This window comes from Theropithecus gelada, chromosome 18, assembly GCF_003255815.1.
Source record: "Theropithecus gelada isolate Dixy chromosome 18, Tgel_1.0, whole genome shotgun sequence".
Taxonomy (NCBI): Eukaryota; Metazoa; Chordata; class Mammalia; order Primates; family Cercopithecidae; genus Theropithecus; species Theropithecus gelada.
The window spans coordinates 46,892,358-46,913,774 of NC_037686.1; the positions used below are offsets into that span (position 1 = coordinate 46,892,358).

Below are 21,417 nucleotides of genomic sequence, written 5' to 3' on the forward strand. Positions count from 1 at the left end.
TGGGGAAAAAAGATAACTCAAGGTCACATAGTGTGAGAGATACCTTTGGAGCCAAAACAGGCCAGTGTTCTGCTCATCTCCTGAGTTCTTGCTTTTATTCAGATCTAACAATTCCTTTTTTCCTTGCACCTCGTGGCTTACACACACACATGCGTGCACACACGCGCACAGACACGTGTATAAGTTTTTGATCTAGTGTTGTTAGGTTTTATTTGGAGAGTTAATTTGATTCTCAGCCTGCTGTATTATGGAAGCCCAAGTTTAAAGTGATTTTTAAAAATAAGCATACCAGAGTTTATTCAATAAATGTTTACCCTTTCAAAGTAGTCAGGGTGGGAAACTATAAGCTTCTACATTGCTCAAGATATTTTTGGATTCCTATTTTGGAATTGCTTTCACAGCTAGTACATATTCTTTGGGATATTTTTGTTGGTCACAATTTGTATGCTTTAAAGATGGATTTAATTTTGAAAGTTTCAGAATAAAGCCTGCTGAATGAGATGGGTAGTCAAGGATGGTAATGCCACTTGGAGTTAAAAATAAAATGGAGCCATTGGTTAATGAAGCTGATTTTCATGTGTGACACATATGCTAACATTGATGGTAATTCCTAAAGAAAAATCCCAAAATGTTTTGAGTAATAGTTATTTGAAATAAACATTTATCATTTCTAGTTACCTTCAGTTAACTAGACAAATAACTCTACTAGCACACTGCATTATTTCTTAAGCATCATGAGTAGTTGTGTCTTTATTGTGATGAGGAAATATTAGTAAAATACAAATTGTGTATATATGTGTGTGTGTGTGTGTGTGTGTGTGTGTGTTTTAGGGATATAGTCTCACTGTGTTGCCCTGCCTGCACAGTCATAACTCACTGCAGCCCCACACTCCTGGGCTTACGCAATCCCAGTAACTGGGACTACAGGCACACACCACCATGCTTGGCTACTTTTTGTTTATTTTTTATAGAGATGGGGGTCTCACTTTGTGGCCCACACTGGTCTCGAACTCCTGAATTCAAGCAATCTTCCTGCCTCAGCCACCGTAAGTGCTGGGATTACAGGTGCGAGCCACTGTACCTGGCCAACAATCTTTTAAAAGAGAAAAGTAGCTTCTTGGACACGTGCTTTCAAATGTTTTCATTAAATTTGTATTCCTTTTGTATATCTAATTTTATACATTATTAATAACATTCTTTGCATTAATGTAATAGGTATTTTATAAATAATATGCCAAAGATCTATTTAATATTTGTGTGGTATGTCTGGTATATTCTGTGTAGGGAGGTAAATTCTGTTTCATTTAAGAATAGTTTGTCGGGTGCATTGAACCTTTAGAAAAAGTTAGAAGGCAAATTTAGTAACAAATCTTTGTTAGTAATTTCTTCATCTGAGCACCATCATCTTCAAGAGAAGGTAGTATCTGTGTAGATATTATCTGGACCTTGGTTTTCCCAACCAAGGTGTAAAACCAGTGTGTGTAGAAAGAGGGGTGAGGGGTGATTCGAGAGCAGATAATCTTGAAGATCCCGTGTAGCTGTAATGTTCTTTTTGTTCATTACTTAAATACTTATTTATGGTCTGTTCTCTTATTCTTATATAATCACATATATTTTCCTCATTATTTTTCTTTCTCGTCAGAGCCCACTTTTGCCCTCACACTTCTAAATAGAAGCATATACGAGTTTTTTCTTTATGAGAACATATGTACTCACTTTCTGTGACCATATAGGGCATAGTGTTATGTGTATGTCTCTGTAAGTGGAATTAAGGGTGTTTAGCTTGCTGGTTTTAGGCTTTGTGTGTGTGTTTTTTTGCCACTCTTTACCAGTAGGAATCTCCTCCCCTAGCACAGGGTCAATAAGCTTTTTCTGTAAAGGGCCAGATAGTAAGGCTTTGCAGGCCAAAAAGTAAAATTGAGAATGTTAGGTAGATATGTAGGTAACAGGAAAGAAAATTTTTTTCTACAAACTTTTTTTTTATGAAATGAAAAACATTTATTTATGGAACTAAAACTTTAATTTAATATTATTTTAATGTATCATAAAATATTATTCTTTTCTTTCCCAATCATCTAAAAATCTGTACTAGTTCATTCTCATGCTGCTATAAGGACATACCCAAGACTGCGTAATTTATACAGGAAAGAGGTTTAATGGACTCACAATTCCACATTGCTGGGGAGGCCTCACAATCATGGCATAAGGCAAAGGAGTAACAAAGGCATGTCTTACATGGTGGCAGGCAAGAGAGCGTGTGTGGGGAACTGCACTTTATTAAACCATCAGATCTTGTGAGGCTTACTCACTGTCACGAGAACAGCACGGGAGAACCTGCCCACATGATTCAATTACCTCCCACTGGGTCCCTCCCACAACATGTGGGGATTATGGGAGCTGCAATTCAAGATGAGATTTGAGTGGGAACACAGCCAAACCATATCAAAATGTAATCAATTATCAGCTTACAGGAAAAGACAAGGTGAGTCTGGAGCATCATGTAGTACCAAAAGCAAAGAAGTGCTCAAAAAACAAAAGGATGGAAGCACAGGAGCCAACCTGAGAGAGCTCTCAATGACCAAAGCTAAAACAATTTCAGCGACAAAATAAGTGACATAGTATTAGCTTATGGCACAAAGAACAGAATAAATATCTGTGAGCCCATACAGATTACATAAATAAATGATTGAGTAAATCAATAGAGAACAAGTCTTTCTCACTGAAGAATTTGAAATAATATATGAGGATACTCCTGTTTTTAGAAGGTAGAGTTTAGTTCCTCCCTACCCTCTTTAATGACTCAGCCCCAAAGAATAAAATGTGAAAGGGAAAAATACTGAATGTGGAAAAACCTGACAAATACCATAATTTATTAAACTAGCCTTCTGTTGATGGTCATTTAGGTTGTTTCTAATCTTTTAGTATTTGAATCTAGCAGTAAGTAAAAAAAGATAATATATCAGGACTGCATTGGATTTGTGCAGGATTTAGTTAATATTAATTGACCTCATTGACAACTTAAGGGGAAAAAATGTGATCATCTCATTGCATACAGAAAAAGTAGTAGGTAAAATCCAATAGCCATTTATGACAAAAATTCTTAGCAACAGGGAGTAGAAAGGAACTTTCTTAAATGGCTAAAATATCAGCAGAGTCCTACAGCAAGCTTACTTAATGTATGAATACCAAAAATATTCCTTTAAAAAATCAAGAATATAATAAGGATGCATGCTATCACTACTTCTATTCAATTATGGAGTTCCTAATTAGAATAATAAAACAGAAAATAAGAAAAATAGAAAAAAATTATCACTTGTGGTTGGTAATTATTGACTACATAGAAAATTCTCTATGTAGACAATAATTTTCTATGTAGATAATAATTACCAACTACAAGTGACAATTTTCTTTTTTTCTTATTTTAGAATTAAAGTTTGGGGCCAGGTGTGGTGCCTCACACCTGTAATCCCAGCACTTGGGAAGGCCAGGGTGGGAGGATCACTTGAGCTTAGGAGTTGGAGACCAGCCTAAGAGACATAGGAAGACCCCATCTTTACAGAAAAAATAAATTAGCCAGGCGTGGTGGTGCATGCCTGTGGTAACAGCTACTTGGGTGGCTGATGTGAGAGGATTGCTTGAGCATGTGCAGTTGAGGCTGTAGTGAGCTGTGATCATGCAGCTGCACTCCAGCTTGGGTGACAGAACAAGGCCCTGTCTCAAAAAAAAAAAAAAAAAAGTTTGGAATGGTTAAAGGATATAAGACAACAACAACAACCAAAAAATGTATTTTAATACAGCAACACCAAACTATTAGAAAAGGTAATATAAAATACTATAGCCATGATAGAGTTGTGTCTACAAATATATGCAAGCCATTTATGTAGATATTTATAAAACTAAAAAACTTATGTGAATGGAGAGATACAGTATGTTGATGGATAGGATGGCAATATAATAATGATCTTATTTCCTTTAAAAATAAGTTACCCTGATACTGCCCTGTAGATTAAATGCAGTTCTAGTCATAATCCCAAAGGGTGGATCTTGGTTTTGCTTTTGGTAGAGTATAAAAGGCACCAACATGGCTGAATCTCAGAAATACAATGTTGAGCAAAACAAATCATGAAAATTGTGAAAGAATGTGTACATTGTGATTTCATTTTTATAACATTCTAAAATGGTAAAACTAAGAAAATGGTAAAACTAAGCAATTGGTAAAAAATATGAAGGAAAGAAACAAAATTATTATCACAAATTAATTGTACCAGTTACTTCCAGGAAATTTAACTGACCAGATTCTTACAGGAGGCTTCAGCAATATTGCCATTAGTTCTATTCTTAAGTTGGGGATGAGGTAGATACATGGAATTTCATTTTGTGTAACTATTATCATTCTTGAAGAAAACATCCAAACTGTTTTTCCTCTGCTGTCACACCAGCACAGCAACGGTCAATACAGAAGACTTCTGTGACCCCAAAATATGTGGAGATTTTTCCCCATCAGCAAGCAAGCAATCAGTTCTGCTGCAGATACCAGTTGGGAGTCCTCCAATTCAGTTTCAACACTGTCTGCCTGGAGGTAGTGTCAGATCCCACAGGTTGAGGGCTTAGTCTCCAAGACTGCCTTCTCCATTTTCAGACACCAGTCATGAGTCCTGGCCTGTGGAACTTCTTACCGACTGGCTTCAAGTTGAGGTTTTCGCACGTCCCACTTTGGGTTTGATTAATTTGCTAGCACAGCTCACCAAATTTAGGGAAACACTTACATTTATCAATTTATTACAAAGGATTTATTAAAGGATACAAATTAACAGCCAAAATGAAGAGATACATAGGGCAAGGTCTGGAAGGGTCCCCACTGAGAGCTTCTGTCCCCATGGAGTTGGGGTGTGCCACCCTCACAGCACGAAGGGGCATTCTTGTTCACCCTCCTGTCAGCCTCCATGTGATCAGCTCCCCAAAAGCCCCCATGGAGCCCTATCAATGGAGACTTCATTGGATAGGTATGATTGAAGTATGCGCAACTGTGTGAAAATGTGATTGAATGTAAAGGGCATGATCTAAACCCAGTAAGGCCTGTTTAGATTATTCTTGATCCCTCTGCAGCATTCCTTCCTCCAGGGTATGAGACAGAAGCTCTCTGGAATGAGGGTCTTTTGACCCACAATCAGATGAGAGTTCTGCCTTGGGCAGGTGAAAAGCGGACAGGAGAAGGTCAGAGATTCTGTTCACTTCAACCAAGGGTATGGGAGTTATGAGCCAGGAATCGTGGACAAAAACACTTTGTATAGTTACATATCACACTGTTATTAGGTATGAAAACATCATTCTTTTGCCCACTTTGATAAGAGATCTAGTATTTTTCTCAAACTTTTTATGTTGAAAGTTTGTAATAGTGCAGTAAAAACCGTATATTCTTCACCTAAAGTCACTTATTGTTAATCCTTGCTCCATTGGCTTTATATTACTCTCATGCATTGCATTTAGTTGCCGTGTCTTTTCAGACTCCTTTAATTGATACAGTTCCTTACCCAGTCAGTTGTTTCGTACAATTTTCTTTAATTTGAATTGCCTGACTTTTTCCTTGTGATTCAAGTTGGGTTGAACATTTAACTAGGAATCCTACACAGGTGATGTTGTCTCTCTCAGGAAGCACATGATGTTGGTTTGTCCCATTTACTGGTGTTAATTTGATCATTTGATTTAAAGTTTATCTGGCAGGTTTTCCCACTGTAAAGGAACCTTTTTTTTTTTTTTTCTTCTGAGACAGAGTCTCCCACTGTTGCCCAGGCTGGAGTGCATGGAGTGCAGTGGTGCGATCTTGGCTCACTACAACCTCCGCCTCCCAGGTTCAAGTGATTCTCCTGCCTCATTCTTGTCCCTCAGCCTCCCTAATAGCTGGCATTACAGGCACCTGCCACTATGCCCAGCTAATTTTTGTATTTTTAGTAGAGATGCAGAGATGTGGTTTTACCAGGCTGGTTTTGAACTCCTGACCTCAAGTGATCTGCCCGCCTTGGCCTCCCCAAAAGTGCTGAACCACCGCGCCCAGCCCTATTCTTTTTTTTTTTTTTTTTTTTTAAACAAGAAGTTTATGTAAACACCAAGATGCTTGAAGGGAAAACTAGAATTTTTTTTTTTTTTTTGAGTAATTTATCCCTACTTAAAAACAGATTGCCCTGTATGTAACAGCTATGCAGGAAAAGTTATAAAATTGTCTTTGGTTTTACATTGATAAATGAAAAACCTTAAAATTCTCTAATTGAACAAGATATGCAGGGATTTTTATGGGGTTTTTGGTGGTGGTGTTAAAACAGAGCAAAATAACTTACTGAAATGTAAAGATAGCTGAATGAATATGCCACTAATGGAGAAAGGGTATTTTCACAGAATCAGTGTTTTTCCCCATCCCATCTCCACTTGATGTCAGTTAGAACATACCACTGGCTATTTAGTTTAAAAAATGCAATATGCTTGTGCACATATACCAGTTACTTTAGGTACCATAAAGGAATGGGGAAGGAGGAAATGAAAGAATAGAGAAAACTACTGTAGTCATCAGGATGTGGTGGAATCAAATTGCCATTTTTTGATTGAGAATGTAATCTTCGTCTGTAAGAACAGAATTCTGGAGTAAAGAAGCAGGTTCCCTTTTCGCTAGACACCTGTCTGCTACTGGAACACAACACATCCATTGTATCTTCATCTTCTGTTTCCAAATGTGCAGGTGTGTCTGTTTCATTGATTGATTGCCCATCAAATTGGAATCTCATCTGCCTCATTGACAATGCCTGTCATTCACATTAGTCTTTCATTAGTTTACCAAGTGGCATATGCCTCTTAATCTTAAACTGCACCACAGAACCATCCTGCCCGGCCACCTTCAAATTAATGTGATCATTGTTCTCAGTTTTGACTTCTTCCTTGGGCTTTTTGTTGGCCATAGTGACTGCCAGAGTCTCCTCAGCTGCTGCTTCACAAAAGAGGTACCATGTATGCACCAGGAGTGGCAGAAGAAGGAGGTGGTAGTGGTAGACGAGGGAGAGCCATGTATTCTGTTTCAGGTTACAGGAGCAAAGAAGGACGATTAGAATATTTTCATTATACATTACCAAAGATGAAGAAGACTATGCTAATGATTTAGTCCTTTCATCTACCCATTCTTTAGAGTACATTATTCTCATGTTCAAAAATAAATGAATGGTTCACCAGAGTTCTTTTTAAAAACCTGAAAGTAAATAATGGTATCTCTGTAAGCGTTTTCCTTCCTATAGTTTTCATTCAAGTGTTTTTTTTTTTTTTTTTAAACCTGAGTATTGTAAAAGTTTTATGGATCAAATTTTGGATTTGTAATTTTTAAAACCAGTTTTCTCCAAAATGGAAGTGGCTTAACACTAAGCAGGATCTTTCTGGATATGAGTGATATTTTTGAAGACTTAGCAGTTTTTAATTGTCCATTGTTTCCTAAACTGTATTTTTAATTTCATTTGCTCTCTCCTAGGGAATGAAGGATGGCAGCACGCCGTGCATTAAAAGCTGTTTTGGTAGATCTCAGTGGCACACTTCACATTGAAGATGCAGCTGTGCCAGGCGCACAGGAAGCTCTTAAAAGGCAAGCTATCCTCCAGGTTCAGCTGACAAATATGTTTGTAAGTGCCATTTTACCACGGCAGATCATTAGCTAAATGGATGGCCTTAAGATGGCATTTTACCAACTTACCATATATAGGAACTGCCTTGGGTTTAGCTTGAGGGTGTATGCATTATAATTTCCTCCAAACATTGTTTTCTAAGGCTTTATTAGGTTTGGCCTTTTGTTCCAGTCTTTTTGTTCTATGTGTATGTCATTTTCTAAGTCAGTAATGTAAATGTGGGAATGACAACTCAAGATTCTACAATATGGAATAAATACCATTGGAAAAAATCACAAATGAATCTTGGAATCACAAAATAAAGCACACACAGACAGGCATAGTGCTGCTTTCTCTTGTTTTACCTAAGGTCTAACATTGATTGTGCAGCTCCTCAAATAAAGTTTAGCTAAAGAACTTGAAATTTTTAAATTATTTCCATCAACTAAATGCTTTTAAAGGTTAAGGACTGTCTTATATTTCTCATCTACCAACCACAGTACTAAACAGAAGTCTGGATACAAATGAGATACCCAGTAAAGGTGTGTTAAAGTAAGAGGAATGTGAATGTTTGCTTCTGGGTATCCTGAAAAAAAAATCAACTCATCACAACAGAACTAATAATGTATATTAAGGATCTTTATCCTAAAATAATTTAGAGAAGTTTTCAAAATCAGCAATATTTAGTATGTGGTACGTTTTTTCCAACCTTAAAATGTTCATAGGATGGTGTTAATCAGAAAATCTAGTGACTCATATCACAGTGCCAGGTATTAGGGCAAAAGATTGACACAAACCTCACTTTCTTTCAAGGAGCTTACCTTTCGTTTGGGGAATCAAGAAATACATACTTATATATCTGGCAGGCATCAGTTGGGGGTTATCAATTTAGTTAGGAGTCATGATGTTCATTTTATAGGTGGAGAAGCTTAGTGGACAACGTGTTGTTTAAAGTAAAAAAAAAAATCTATTGCATAGTTGGACTTTATCTTGACTCCTTGACATGGTTTCTGTCTGAGTTAGCCTTTTTTAGGGGAATGGATGTCTGTTAATCAGTGTGCTCCTGTTGGACAGAGCTTTTACTACTTTAAAGATGAGCTTTCTACTGTAGATTGAAAGAAAAATCTTTTTACATCTGGTGAACATTGACATCTGTAAGTAGCTATGTAAACTATAAAGCTGCCATTCTGGAGGGGCAAGAGGCTAGACATTGTCATGTTGCTGGCCATAAAAACATTTGGCACAGTTTTAACAAATAAGGAGATTCTATAGGGCCGGAATGTAAAAGCTGCCTTTTGACATCTGAATTTTGCCCTCTCCAGGTTACGTGGTGCTTCTGTAATCATTAGGTTTGTGACCAATACGACCAAAGAGAGCAAGCAAGACCTGTTGGAAAGGTTGAGAAAATTGGAATTTGATATCTCTGAAAATGAAATATTCACATCTCTGACTGCAGCCAGAAGTTTACTAGAGCAGAAACAAGTCAGACCCATGCTGCTAGTTGATGATCGGGCACTACCTGATTTCAAAGGTAGGGGAAATTTGGAAAGTTTGAAGACTGGATATTTATATGTACTTACAAATCATTTTAAAAACTGGATGTTTAGAGATGTTTATTCTGATTTCCCCGTTATTATTGAAACATTTGATAATACTGATATTTTGGATCTAAATTGGCATTTCCCAAACCTTTTTTGACTGTAATCCATAGTAAGTGAAACACATTACATAGTAACCTAATATGTATCTGTGTGTGTGTCTTTCTGTAAGTTAAGCAATACTTACTCTTGCCGTATAACATGTATTCTATTTTCTTTTTGGTTTGATTTTTTTGTTTGATTATGATGATGCTTAGAGCCCTCCAAATTAGTTTTACAATCTAATAATAGATCATGACCCATGGTTTGAAAAAACACAGGTCAAAATTACTTTGAGTATTATAAGCTAATCCTCAATGCAGGAGCCACTATATTAACTTGATTAAATGAGATATACCAGGTTCTCTTTGTTTAATGTTATTGTGGATAGTGTGAAGTTTTTACATTGAATATGAAATATTTTTCAATCAAGAGAAAAGTGTTTCTCTTTGGAAATGTCAACAGATTCTGGAAGAATATGAAGCTTTGCCACATTACTTCTTTTCTGAGGATACTCGGAGTGCAGTAGCACAATATAGAAAATGGAGTATAAGTTCAACATGGCTATAGAGTTGGGCAGACCTCAAAACTAGTACTAATAGGAAATATGCCAATGTGTCAATCAGAATTATTGTTTGCAAGAAACAGAAACCAACTTTGCTGAATTAAACAGAAAATAAATTTATTAAAAGCATCTGAGTGCTGACAGGAATATAAAATGACACAAAGCCTATGGAGAGGAATTTGGCAGTAGCTGGCAAAATTACATATGAAGCAGCACTTGTAAGAATCTCTCTCTAAAATATAGATACAAAAATACACAATGACATATAACAAGGTTATTCATTACTACCTTATTTGTAATAACAAAAGATTGGAAACAACCCAAATATTCATCAGAAGGGACTGATTGAATAAACTGTGATATATTCACAAAATGGAATGCTTTGTAGCTGAAAATTAAATAATGATGAAGAGTTCTGTCTCTTGATAAGGAGTGCTCTGCATAGGATATATTAAACGAGAAAAGTAAGGTGTAGAAATCTTTATACATTTTCTGTGTAGGAAAATGAAAAGAAAATGGATATACATACATATTTGTCTTATATTTGTAAAAGGAAGCCAAAGAAGGATAAATGGAAAACTAATAAAAATGGTTACCTAAAGGGGAAGCAAGGGAGGAGGGGGATGGATTAAGAGAGGAGGCTTTAAAAAAAGTCCCCATTACATAGTTTTGACTTTGGAACCGTGTGAATATTGTATACAATGAAAAGACAATTAAGTGAAAAACCAGCCTCCAAATAGAAATGAACTTAACTCTGTATCAGGTTGGTGACATAACCACTCAGAGAAAATAATTACTTCAAATGACTTTAAAGTACAGTATTTTCACCTGTTCATTCATAGTGGGATAAATTCTAAGGACAAAAGAACTACAAAGAGATCTTAAACTGCTTTCAGGAGTCTTATTGTTTTTAGTAATACTGTTTTTTTTTTTTTTTTAATTAAAGGTATATATAGGACAAAGCAAAGTAGTAACTATTAGATTTTAGTGTCAGTGAAAAGAGATGCAAATAATAAAAACCAAGTTAGTTAAGTAAAAGTTGTGTATTACTACTTTTGAATAGAAAATATAGTTACCAACTCCTTTTTCTCTTAAATAATACATATTGTGTAATCTTCTGCTGGAAAAGCCTAAAGTAATGACAACCCAGTGCTCAGACTGGTATCTGTGTCAATTCCCACTGTAGTTCTTTGGAGAAATTACTGATTGCAGATCTGGACAGGTATCAGATGAGTCTGGAATAGCTTATTGTGTTAGCAAAGAAACTACTGGAGAATACTCGTGGCTACCGGTAAGGAGGAAGTTGGAAAGCCTGGATATCTGCAGCCAATAGGAGAGGCAAATAGGAATTGGCATATGGATAATCCGTGGAACCTTTAATGAGACTTTTAATAATTATAATGGAGAGGCCAAGCGTGATGGCTCAAATCTGTAATCCCAGCACTTTGGGAAGCTGAGGTGGGCGGATCACCTGAGGTCGGGAGTTCGAGACCAGCCTGATCAACATGGAGAAACCTCGTCTCTACTAAAGATACAAAATTAGCTGGGTGTGGTTGGCACATGCCTGTAATCTCAGCTACTTGGGAGGTTGAGGCAGGAGAATTGCTTGAACCTGGGTGGCAGAGGTTGCGGTGAGCCGAGATCACACCATTGCACTCCAGCCTGGACAACAAGAGCGAAACTCCGTCTCAAAAATAAATAAATAAAGTTGTAATGGAGAATGTACTTGTTTGATTGTCATGTCTGAAGTTCTAAGATGCCAAGGCCTTAAAACATACTTTAATTTTAAAATAATATTTCTGAAACTAAAAGTAGATAAGGCATTATGTAGAAAATTATAGACTCTGCAGTGCATTTCATATTAATCATGAATGTGTTAACCTCAGTTGTGTCAATTAGAAAGTCTAATTTCCCTTGCCTCTTAGATTCTCAGTCCGTAATCAGTTGCTATTGATCTGATAGTTCATAGGGAACTCATGGCAGTTCTTGTTGATTGTAATCAGCAAAGCATTTTGAAGTAAGAAATTGTCATTTGTTTGAGGACATCAGGTTACAATTTTCAATTCAGATCTTCTGGTTACTGAGTACCCTTAAGACTATGCACAAGGAATGTGGAAAAATGTTAGATTTTCTCTCTTTTTCCCTCCCAACCCTCTTCTCCCTCTCCCTCTCCTTCTGTGCACTCTCTCTTATACTTCCAAAGTGCACTGGGCAGGATAATCTATTAAATTTTAGATTATGGCTATAGCAAAAGTTTGCACTTGATTGACTAAAACTGCTGTGTTTTAAATGTGGCATTGCTTTTAATTGCATTTTCAACAATCCTTTTTTTATTTTTTTCCCTTCCCAGGAATACAAACAAGTGATCCTAATGCTGTGGTCATAGGATTGGCACCAGAACATTTTCATTATCAAATTCTGAATCAAGCATTCCGGTAAACCTAGCTATTTATTTTTCATCTGATCATAACACTTCCCTTCTTCCTTTCCTTTGTCATTGTCATGAATGGGTTTATGTGTTTTACTTTATGGCCACCTAAATTGTACATTAGGACAGACATCTTCAAGATCAACATCAAATAATATGTATTACAATCTTTTTCATGTGTATAATATGTTTTTTGTTTTTATTTTGTTTTTGAGACAGGGTCTCACTCTGTCACTGAGGCTGGAGTGCAGTGACATCATCACGGCTCACCACAGCCTCAGTCTCCCCAGGCTCAGACTTAGGTGCTCCTCCCATCTCAGTTTTTGTATTTTTAGTAGAGACGGGGTTTCGCCGTGTTACCCAGGGTGGTCTCCAACTCGTGGGCTCAAGCGATCTACCCACCTCAGCCTCTCAGAGTGCTGGGATTACAAGTGTGTGGCAGCACGCCTGAGCAGCGATTTGATCTTTTATTATTACTCCTATGATTCTTCACTGACTATGCTAATCTCCAAGGGAAAACAGTATCCAGGCTAATCCGCCAAAAACAATAAATGTGATTTTACCTCCAGTGAGAATCCAGGCTATGGAAAAGAGTTGACACATTTGACCACACTTCAAAAGAAATTATTTGATGAGTGATGATGATACAGTGAACTGAATAGTGGCAGTGGAGATGAAGAAAAACAGATTCAGATACCATCAACATGTCTTACTTTTGAGTTTTAGTCAGTAAAGTAGAAGAGTGAGTCAAGGATACATTGAGATTTCTAACCTGACCAAGTAAGATAGAGAACCCTTGGTTTGGGATTTAAAAGGTGATGAGTTTAGGTTTGGCCTATGGGATATCCAAGCGAGAGACATCAGTGGCTATGGGTAGAAGTAGAACTAGTACATAAGATGTTATAAATCTTCAGTTAATGTGTGCATTTCACTTAAATGAACTTTTTGCTGCTACTTCTAGAAGGAAGGCTGCATACTTGTTCTTGTAGTTCCCAAGATAAATTGGATCAGAATTTACCTGCAGTTCTGCTGTAGAATGAGATTGTGACTTTTCCTTTGGATTTTGTAATTTTTCATGTCTTGCCTTTTATTTCTGGTCAAACCATTAAACAGTATAATTTACCTTTGAATATATGTCAAGTATATAGTTCAAAATGTTGCATAGAGATATGTTGGACTAGCTTAGAAAATTTTTCTTGAATAGCCTGGCAAAGTTTTTGTGTTTAACTGCAAGAATGCTATAAAAAAAAACAAAAAAACAAAACAAAACAAAAAGCCCAGAATTTTCTTACCAGTGCAAGGATCTATAAGAACCATTGTAACTTCTACATTATGTAGAATTCGTTTCTTCATGTATATACTACAGAATTAGAATGTTTATAAGAAACTAGAAAACTCACCAGCCAGGTTCACACATTTGGGCACATTATTTGCTGTTGATCTTGAAAATGGCTGTCCTCATGTAAAATCTATGTGGCCAGAAATAGCACTTTGAGAACAGCCACCTTTTACCCTGTGTGCACATTAATTTTAGATTCTTGGTTAATGGAAACCACAACTACTTAATGTACTTTTATTTGTGACCATAGTCACTGTGATAGTCAAGCCCTTGTTTAAAGGGAGCAAACTTACTTTTTATAGTTGGTCAGTATCTATTTACTGTAATTATTTCCTGGACATCCACTGTTATGTCAGATCACCTGGAGATGTACTTCAGTGTATATGGTATTAAAATTACTTTTGCTTCCCCTGCCTTTTCAATTATCCTACTTTGACTTTTAGTTGAGGAGGGAGAGACTATGCCATGTGCTCCTTAATTAAGTTCTACAACTGTACCAATATCAGTTTTCATTTGAAACAGAATCTATTATTTTTCTTCTGAATTTACTCCTACTACCTTTCACTCATTTATTTAACCACAGAATTCAAGAAGATATTGATTGATTTAAGCTGGCAATTTGGGAAGGACATGTTTAATAGGAAATTGAGAGTTCTCTGTCTTAGATGAATACTAGACTCAGGGTAATAAAAATGTATGTTGACATAATACTGACTTTGTAATTGCTCGGATGCTGTCTAATTAGTACACTTTCCTAACCATATTGATTTTTTATAAACACTACATTTTAAAACATTACAGTGCACTTATAGGTCAACTCTCATTTCACAAATGCACTTAACAGCTGGGTGGAGAGTTAACAGAAGGATTTCAGGTCTTGCCCTTCTTTGCATATTGATGTTTCCATAGGGACTACCTTCCAACCAATGACTGCAGCTATTTGGATTGTGTGTGGCAAATACAGACATCTCAAATGAACCACCGATTAGTTAAATTACTGTTTAGGCTGATAATGACAGTAAACATTGTATTTTAAAGCCCATTGCATGCCGGCTTCAGAGGCATGTTACATCAAGGCAGATACATCAACCTTCACATTACACTGCATCTTATTTATTGTGTTTTTAATGGATAGCCCCCCCCACAAAAACGCATAGTACAGCCTTTCTACAAATACCTTTTAAATGCCTGAATGGAATTGAGAATTATTTGTTTGTTTGTTTGTTTGTTGTTTTTTTGAGACCAAGTCTCACTCTGTTGTCCAGGCTGGAGTAGAGTGGTGTGATCTCGGCTATCTCAAAAAAAAAAACAAAACAAAAAAACCCAAAGTTTGAGCATTTAAGTAATGGACCAATTATAATTGAACTTGATGATTACTGTTAGGAGGAAGACAAACAGGTCACTTACAATCCAACCTGAACTTAGTATTAACAAGACTAAAAAATATCTAATCACAAAATCAATATAAATTAAGTTTAAATGCTCAAGAAAGAATAAATTAAAAATTACCTATAACCCTGCCACCTAAAGAGAACCACAGTTTACATTTTAGCACAGTTACTTTGTTTCTATACACATACATGTTTACACAAAATTTAGAATGTGTATATATACTATGTAGTAACATGCTTTTAAAAAACCTAACGTATTGTGCATGCTTTGTCATATTCCTAAATATCATTCTAAAACCTATTTGATTCCTACAGTATACTCTATTTTAAGAAGCACAGTGAATTGCTTTGCCACGAGTTCCTATTACTGTTGGCATTCCAGGTTTTTGAAATTCATTTTAAAAAACTCCTGAGAACATGTTTGTTGAGCAGTATTTATGCTTTCTTTATGATTTTTTTTTTTCAGAAGTATAGTTACCAGGCAAAGGAATTTTGGGGAAAAAACTACATGGAATTACTTAGCCTAGGAAAAGTTTGAGGCCTTTTTTTCCTAAATTAAGCAACTGTTCTCCAGCTCGTAGAGGAGCTTATTAAAATGTTATATACCTGAAGAGAAATGGCATCACAACTTTCACGTTTAAATTTATAGATGAAGCCTTTTTAAGAATAATGTATTTGAAGTTTTGTTAATGACATTCTTCCCATAATTGCTATAGAGTTTGAGTGTCCTCCAAAAGTCTTAGAGATGTACAGGAATTTTTTTTTTAATTTTTCAAGATGAGCTTCTTACCACTATAAGTGGTCTTTGTTGACTGTTGGATTGCTTGCTTTCCCCCATCTCCTTCTTAAGGAAAAATTATAAGTTTAATTACTCCAGTATATTCAATCCTTAGTAAAGGGAAGAAAAGAAAGAAACACAAACAAACAGTAATGGCGTCAGTACTGCGTTTGTACACTAACTCCTGAATCTTTTCTAAGTACTTAGAGCCCTGAGTATGAGGAATCTCAGAACAGAGTAGCAGCAGGGCTCAAATTAGCAATATATCTATGGGCTTTTCCCATTTTTGAAAGGGATGACTCCTGTGCAGTGTTCATAATTAAAGTCCAGACTGTAAAATATTACTTTGGTGGTGAGAAATTGTTTAAGACTTCAGAACTTGAGATGTTTAAAGCATTTCATTAGTGTATGTAGGAGAAGTTTATATGCAGATCTGAAAATCATAGAATACAGAATCCAGTTGAATATCAGAATCACTGCTCTTATTTTGTAGTTTGAGGATATATTTAGCAGGCAACTCCTGCTACTCTAAATAGGATTTGTTTACATGAACAAACCATAAAAATATATTCTGTTACTGATTCTTCCATTGAGGTAAACATGCACAGTAAGTTATACAGATTTTAGGTATACAACTCAATACAATTTTACACATAGGTATGCCTATATAACCCCCACTTGGTGATCAAGATTAGAACATTTTCAGCATCCTTGGTGGCTCCCTTTCCCAGTCAGTACCACTCCTTCCGCCAGATAACCACTGTTCTGACTTCTGTAATTATTGCCATTTCTTAATCTTCATATGAATGAAATAATAGAATTATAGCATTTTTTGGTCTGCTTTTGAGATTTATCCAAGTTTTTGCATGTACCAGTACTTTGTTTTTATTTTGCTTCTTTGTTGTTGTTTTGTATAGTAGTAGTCTATTATATGAATATTCCACAATTTATTTATTCATTCTGCTGTTAATGGACATGGGTTGCTTCCAGTTTGGGCTGTTATGAATAAAACTGCTGTGAACATTCTTGTATATGTCTTTTGGGGGACATGTGCATTCAGTTCTCTTGGGTACGTATCTAGAAGTGAAATTACTAGATAGTAGGATAGGTAATTGTTTAGTTTTAGTAAATATCGCCAAACAGTTTTCCACAGTGATTGTACCAAGTCATACATTCTTGCTAGCTACAAATGAGAGTTCCAATGCTCCATATTCTCTATTTAATAGTAGCTATTCTGTTTGGTGTATATGGTGGTACCTTTACTGAGTTTCTATTTGTTTTTTGTTGTTGTTGTTGTTACTGTTTTTCAAAGACAGGGTCTTGTTCTGTTACCCAGGCTAGAGTGCAGTGGCACTCTCATAGCTGACTGTAGCCTCAAACTCCTGGACTCAAGAGGTCCTCCTGCCTTAGCCTCCCAAGTAGCTAGGACTACAGGTATGTGCCACCACAGCTGGCTAATTTTAATTTGTCTTTGTAGTGGGGTTTTGCTGTGTTGCTGGCTGTTCTCAAATGCCTGACCTCAAGTGATCATCCCGCCCCAGTCCCTCAAAGTGCTGGGATTACAGGCGTGAGCTACTGCATCCAGCCTCAGTTTCAATTTGTATTTCTCTGATGAGTAATGTTGTTGAAACTTTTTCATATGCTTATTAGCCATTTGGATATCTTTTGTTGTGATGCACCCATTCAAATTTTTTACGTTTTCCTTTTGGGTTGTCTTTCTCTTACTGATTTGTCAGAGTTCTTTTTTTTTTTGAGACAGAGTTTCACTCTTGTTGCCCAGGTTGGAGTGTAATGGCACAATCTCGGCTCACTGCAACCTCTGCCTCGTGGGTTTAAGCAATTATCCTGCCTCAGCCTCCCGAGTAGCTGGGATTACAGGCATGCACCACCACGCCCGGCTAATTTTGTATTTTTAGTAGAAACGCGGTTTCTCCATGTTGGTCAGGCTGATCTCGAACTCCCGACCTCAGGAGAGCCACCCGCCTCAGCCTCCCAAAGTGCTGGGATTACAGGTGAGAACTACTGCACCCTCAGAATTCTTAAAGTGTTATATCTTACGAGACTTTGGTTGGATGTATGTACCGCAGATATCCCTGTCTTTGATTTGCCTTTTCACTCTCTTAATAGTATGAGAACATCAGGTTCTTAATTTTGATGTAGTTCAATTTGTCAGTATTTTCTTCTGTTTTGTTTAAGAAATCTTTGCCTACCCCAAGGTCATGAAGATATTTTCCTGTGTTTTCTTCTGTAAGCTTTATCGTTTTACTTTTAGCAATTAGGTGTAGAATCTGTTTTGAATTAATTGTTGTGAATTGTGTGAAATAGAAATTCATTTTTATGTATGGATACTCAGTTGTTCCAGCAACATGTATTGCAAAGACCCATTCTTCCCTCATTGAATTGCAGTTGTGCTTTTGACATAAATCAAATGACTAGATTATTTATCTATACTTTTGCCATTCCATACTGTCTTGATTATTGTAGCCTCATAATAAGCCTCAATATCTGGTAGTGTACATCCTCCAACTTTATTATTTAAGATTGTCGTGGCTATTCTACCTCCTTTGGATTTCCACACAGATTTTGAAATCAACGTGTTAACTTTCACAAACAAAGCCTGCTGGGAGTTTGATACTTCATTAAATCTATGAATTTGGGTAGTAATTACATCTGTACAATAATATATCTTACAGTCTGTGAAAATCAAATGTATCTCCATTTATTTAGGGTGTTTTTTTGTTTTGTTGTTTGTTTTTTTACATTTGTTCTCATCAGTGTTTTATAGTTTTTAGAATGTGGGTCTTAGACATTTTGTTAAATTATTCTTGTCTTTCATATTGTTTGATGCTATTGTAAATTGTATTTTGTCTTTGTTTTTGTTTTTCCGAAACAGAGTTTCGCCCTTGTTGCCCAGGCTGGAGTGCATTGAACGCTATCAGCTCACTGCAACCTCTGCCTCCCAGGTTCAAGTGATTCTCCTGCCTCAGCCTCCCAGTAGCTGGGAGTATAAGCATGCACCACCATGCCTGGCTAATTCTTGTATTTTTAGTAGAGATGGGGTTTTGCCATGTTTTCCAGGGTAGTCTCAAACTCCTGACCTCAAGCAATCCACCCACCTTGGCCTCCCAAAGTGCTGGGATTACAGGTTTGAGCCACCGTGCCCAGCCTTGTATTTTGCTAAATTTCATATTTATTTGCTTATTGCTAATACATAGAAAGCTAATAGGGTTTTCATATATTAATCTTGTATCCAGCAGTCTTCTTCCATTTACTTGCTAATTCTAATAAATGTTTGTATTAGTAGAATCTTTTGGATTGCATTTCTACATAGACAATTGTAGACAGTAATGACAGTTTTAATTATCGCTCCTTCCCATGTTAAAATTCTTTTTATTTTCTTGCTATATTACACTCTCTGGGACTCCTAGTGCAGTACTGATACACGTGATGATAGTAGATAGCCTGATCTTACTTCTGAATTCAGGGGTAGAACTTTCAGTATTTCACCTCTTCAAGTATTTCTTACTAGGTCAATAAGCTATGTTTGTTTGTTTTTAATCCCAAAGACTTCAAACCTTTTTTTTTTTTTTTTTTAATTCTGATTATAACTAGAAATAGCAGTGCTGAAGTTGTCTTAGATTTTCTATTTTAATTTTTCATTTCATCTGTCACTTTGGATGTATAGTATTCTTAGATTTTTATTTTATGTAGAACATTGAGTCTCTACAAACTCATTACATTTTTTTCAGTAATTAATGAGAGAATTACTGTGTCAGTGTGACATTGGAGGTATTTGGGGGGTTTCAATTAATTAAATGTTAGTGGTATTTTCCTTTGGTGTTTTTCATGATTCACTAGTTTTAATTTGAACTTTTGATAGTTCATGTCTGTCGAGTTGATTGGTATTACTTTTAAGTGTGTTGAATGTTAACACTTTGGCATTACTTTAGTTCAGCGATTCTCAACCAGGGACAGTTTTGCCCCCTAAGGAATATTTGGTAAGGTTTGGAGACATTTTTGGTTGTCATAACTGAGGGAGAGGGGTGGTACTGGCATATGATGGGTAGAGGCCAGGAATGCTGCTAAACATCCTATTATACATAGGTCAGCCCCCACAACAGGCATTTTCTGGCCTAAAATAGTAGGGCTGAAAAGCCCTGATCTAATTTAGTGCTTCATTTGAAACTGAAGCCCACAAATGTGAAGTGACTCTCCATTATTTATTTTTAGTATAGTTACTATACTTCCTACATTTATTAATAAAAATAGTTGTCATAGGTCGGGACACTGAGGCATGCAGAGGTTCATCCATGATTTGGTTTATTGAATAAACATTTAGCAAAAGGTACCAGGCCTTCTTTTTTTTAAGTAGGAAATACAGTGATGAGTACAACTGATTGGCATTATGGAGAGTGTATTCTAGTGAGGAAGACAGACCAAGCACAACAGGATAAGGATTACCAATTGTGCCAAGTGATATATGAAGGAAAAAAGGGGTTGAAATAGTTACCAAATGTGAGGAGGGAGTCCACTTTATTTAAAGAGAGATTAAAAATGACTTCTTTGATTTGCCGACATTTAAACTGAAACCTGACAAATGAGTGGAAGAAATCTATGTGGAAAGTATGGGGAACCGTTTCAGGAGGAGGGGGCACCATATGGGGGCTGAAGCAGGAAGAGTTTGACATGTTTTGAGGAAATGAGAAAAAACTATTGTGGCAGGAGCTCAGTCAATAATGGGAAAGGTAACTTGAGATGAGAGTGGAGATGTGGGTTGGGGGTAGATAGGGCAAGGCTTTCGAGACTGTGCTAGGGACTTTGGATTTTATGCTAGTTGCTATGAGAAGCTATTAAAGACTTTTGAGCAGGGGAGGGACATGATCACATCTATTTGGACTTTTGAAAACTCCCACTGTTGCTTATTCAATGGATTGGAATAATAGAGAAAAATGCAGGAAGACCAGTTGTAAGGCTATTACAGTTCAAGTGAAAGAGTAAGACAGTTTTGAGATATTTTTTGCTTCAAAATTGGAAATTACTGGATTTCCTACTGAATAGGGATGTGGAGGTGGTGGGAGAAATTGAGAAATCAAGGATGACTGGTAGGGTTCTGGCTTGAGTAACTGGGAAAAATTATTGAGATGGGAAAGATTGGGGAAGGAACACTTTTGGGGAGTGGGGTGAGAGGGACTTACCAGTTTGATGTTGGACATATGGTAGGTGTTTGACCAGTACTTAAACTGCAGTATAATTTCATTTCCACATGCTTCATCTTCAGGGGAAATGGTTAAGTTATTTAGAAAGACAGCGTAGTGTTCAGGCATACCTCCTTTTATCGCACTTTGCATTATTGCGCTTCACAGATACTGCACTTTTTTTTAACAAACTGATTTTGCAATAACCCTACATTGAGCAAGTCATCGGCACCATATTTCCAACAGCATGTGCTTACTTTGTGTCTCTGTGTCACATTTTGGTAATTCTTGTCAATATTTCAGACTTTTCATTATCATTATGTGTTATGGTGATCAGTGATCTTTGATGTTACTATTGTAATTGTTTTGGGGAGCCACAAACCTTGCCCATGTAAGATGGCAAATTTAATGTTGTGTGTGTTCTGACTGCTCCACCAGCCAGTTTTTCTATCT

The 21,417-nt window shown here is 36.5% G+C and overlaps 1 protein-coding gene across 4 annotated transcripts in view; it reads left to right on the forward strand.

Moving 5' to 3' along the window:
• HDHD2 (haloacid dehalogenase like hydrolase domain containing 2) overlaps positions 1-21,417 on the forward strand; it is a 48,767-nt gene that overhangs the window by 13,860 nt on the left and 13,490 nt on the right. For 2 of the 4 annotated variants that reach the window (XM_025365068.1, XM_025365069.1), the window contains 3 exons: positions 7,502-7,612; positions 8,954-9,162; positions 12,184-12,268. In XM_025365068.1, coding sequence (XP_025220853.1) covers positions 7,512-7,612; positions 8,954-9,162; positions 12,184-12,268 — 395 coding nt within the window. In that variant the 5' untranslated portion in view covers positions 7,502-7,511. Of the gene's footprint in view, positions 1-7,096; positions 7,650-8,953; positions 9,163-12,183; positions 12,269-21,417 lie in introns of those variants that run through there. The other 2 variants (XM_025365071.1, XM_025365070.1) reach the window with 2 other exon arrangements.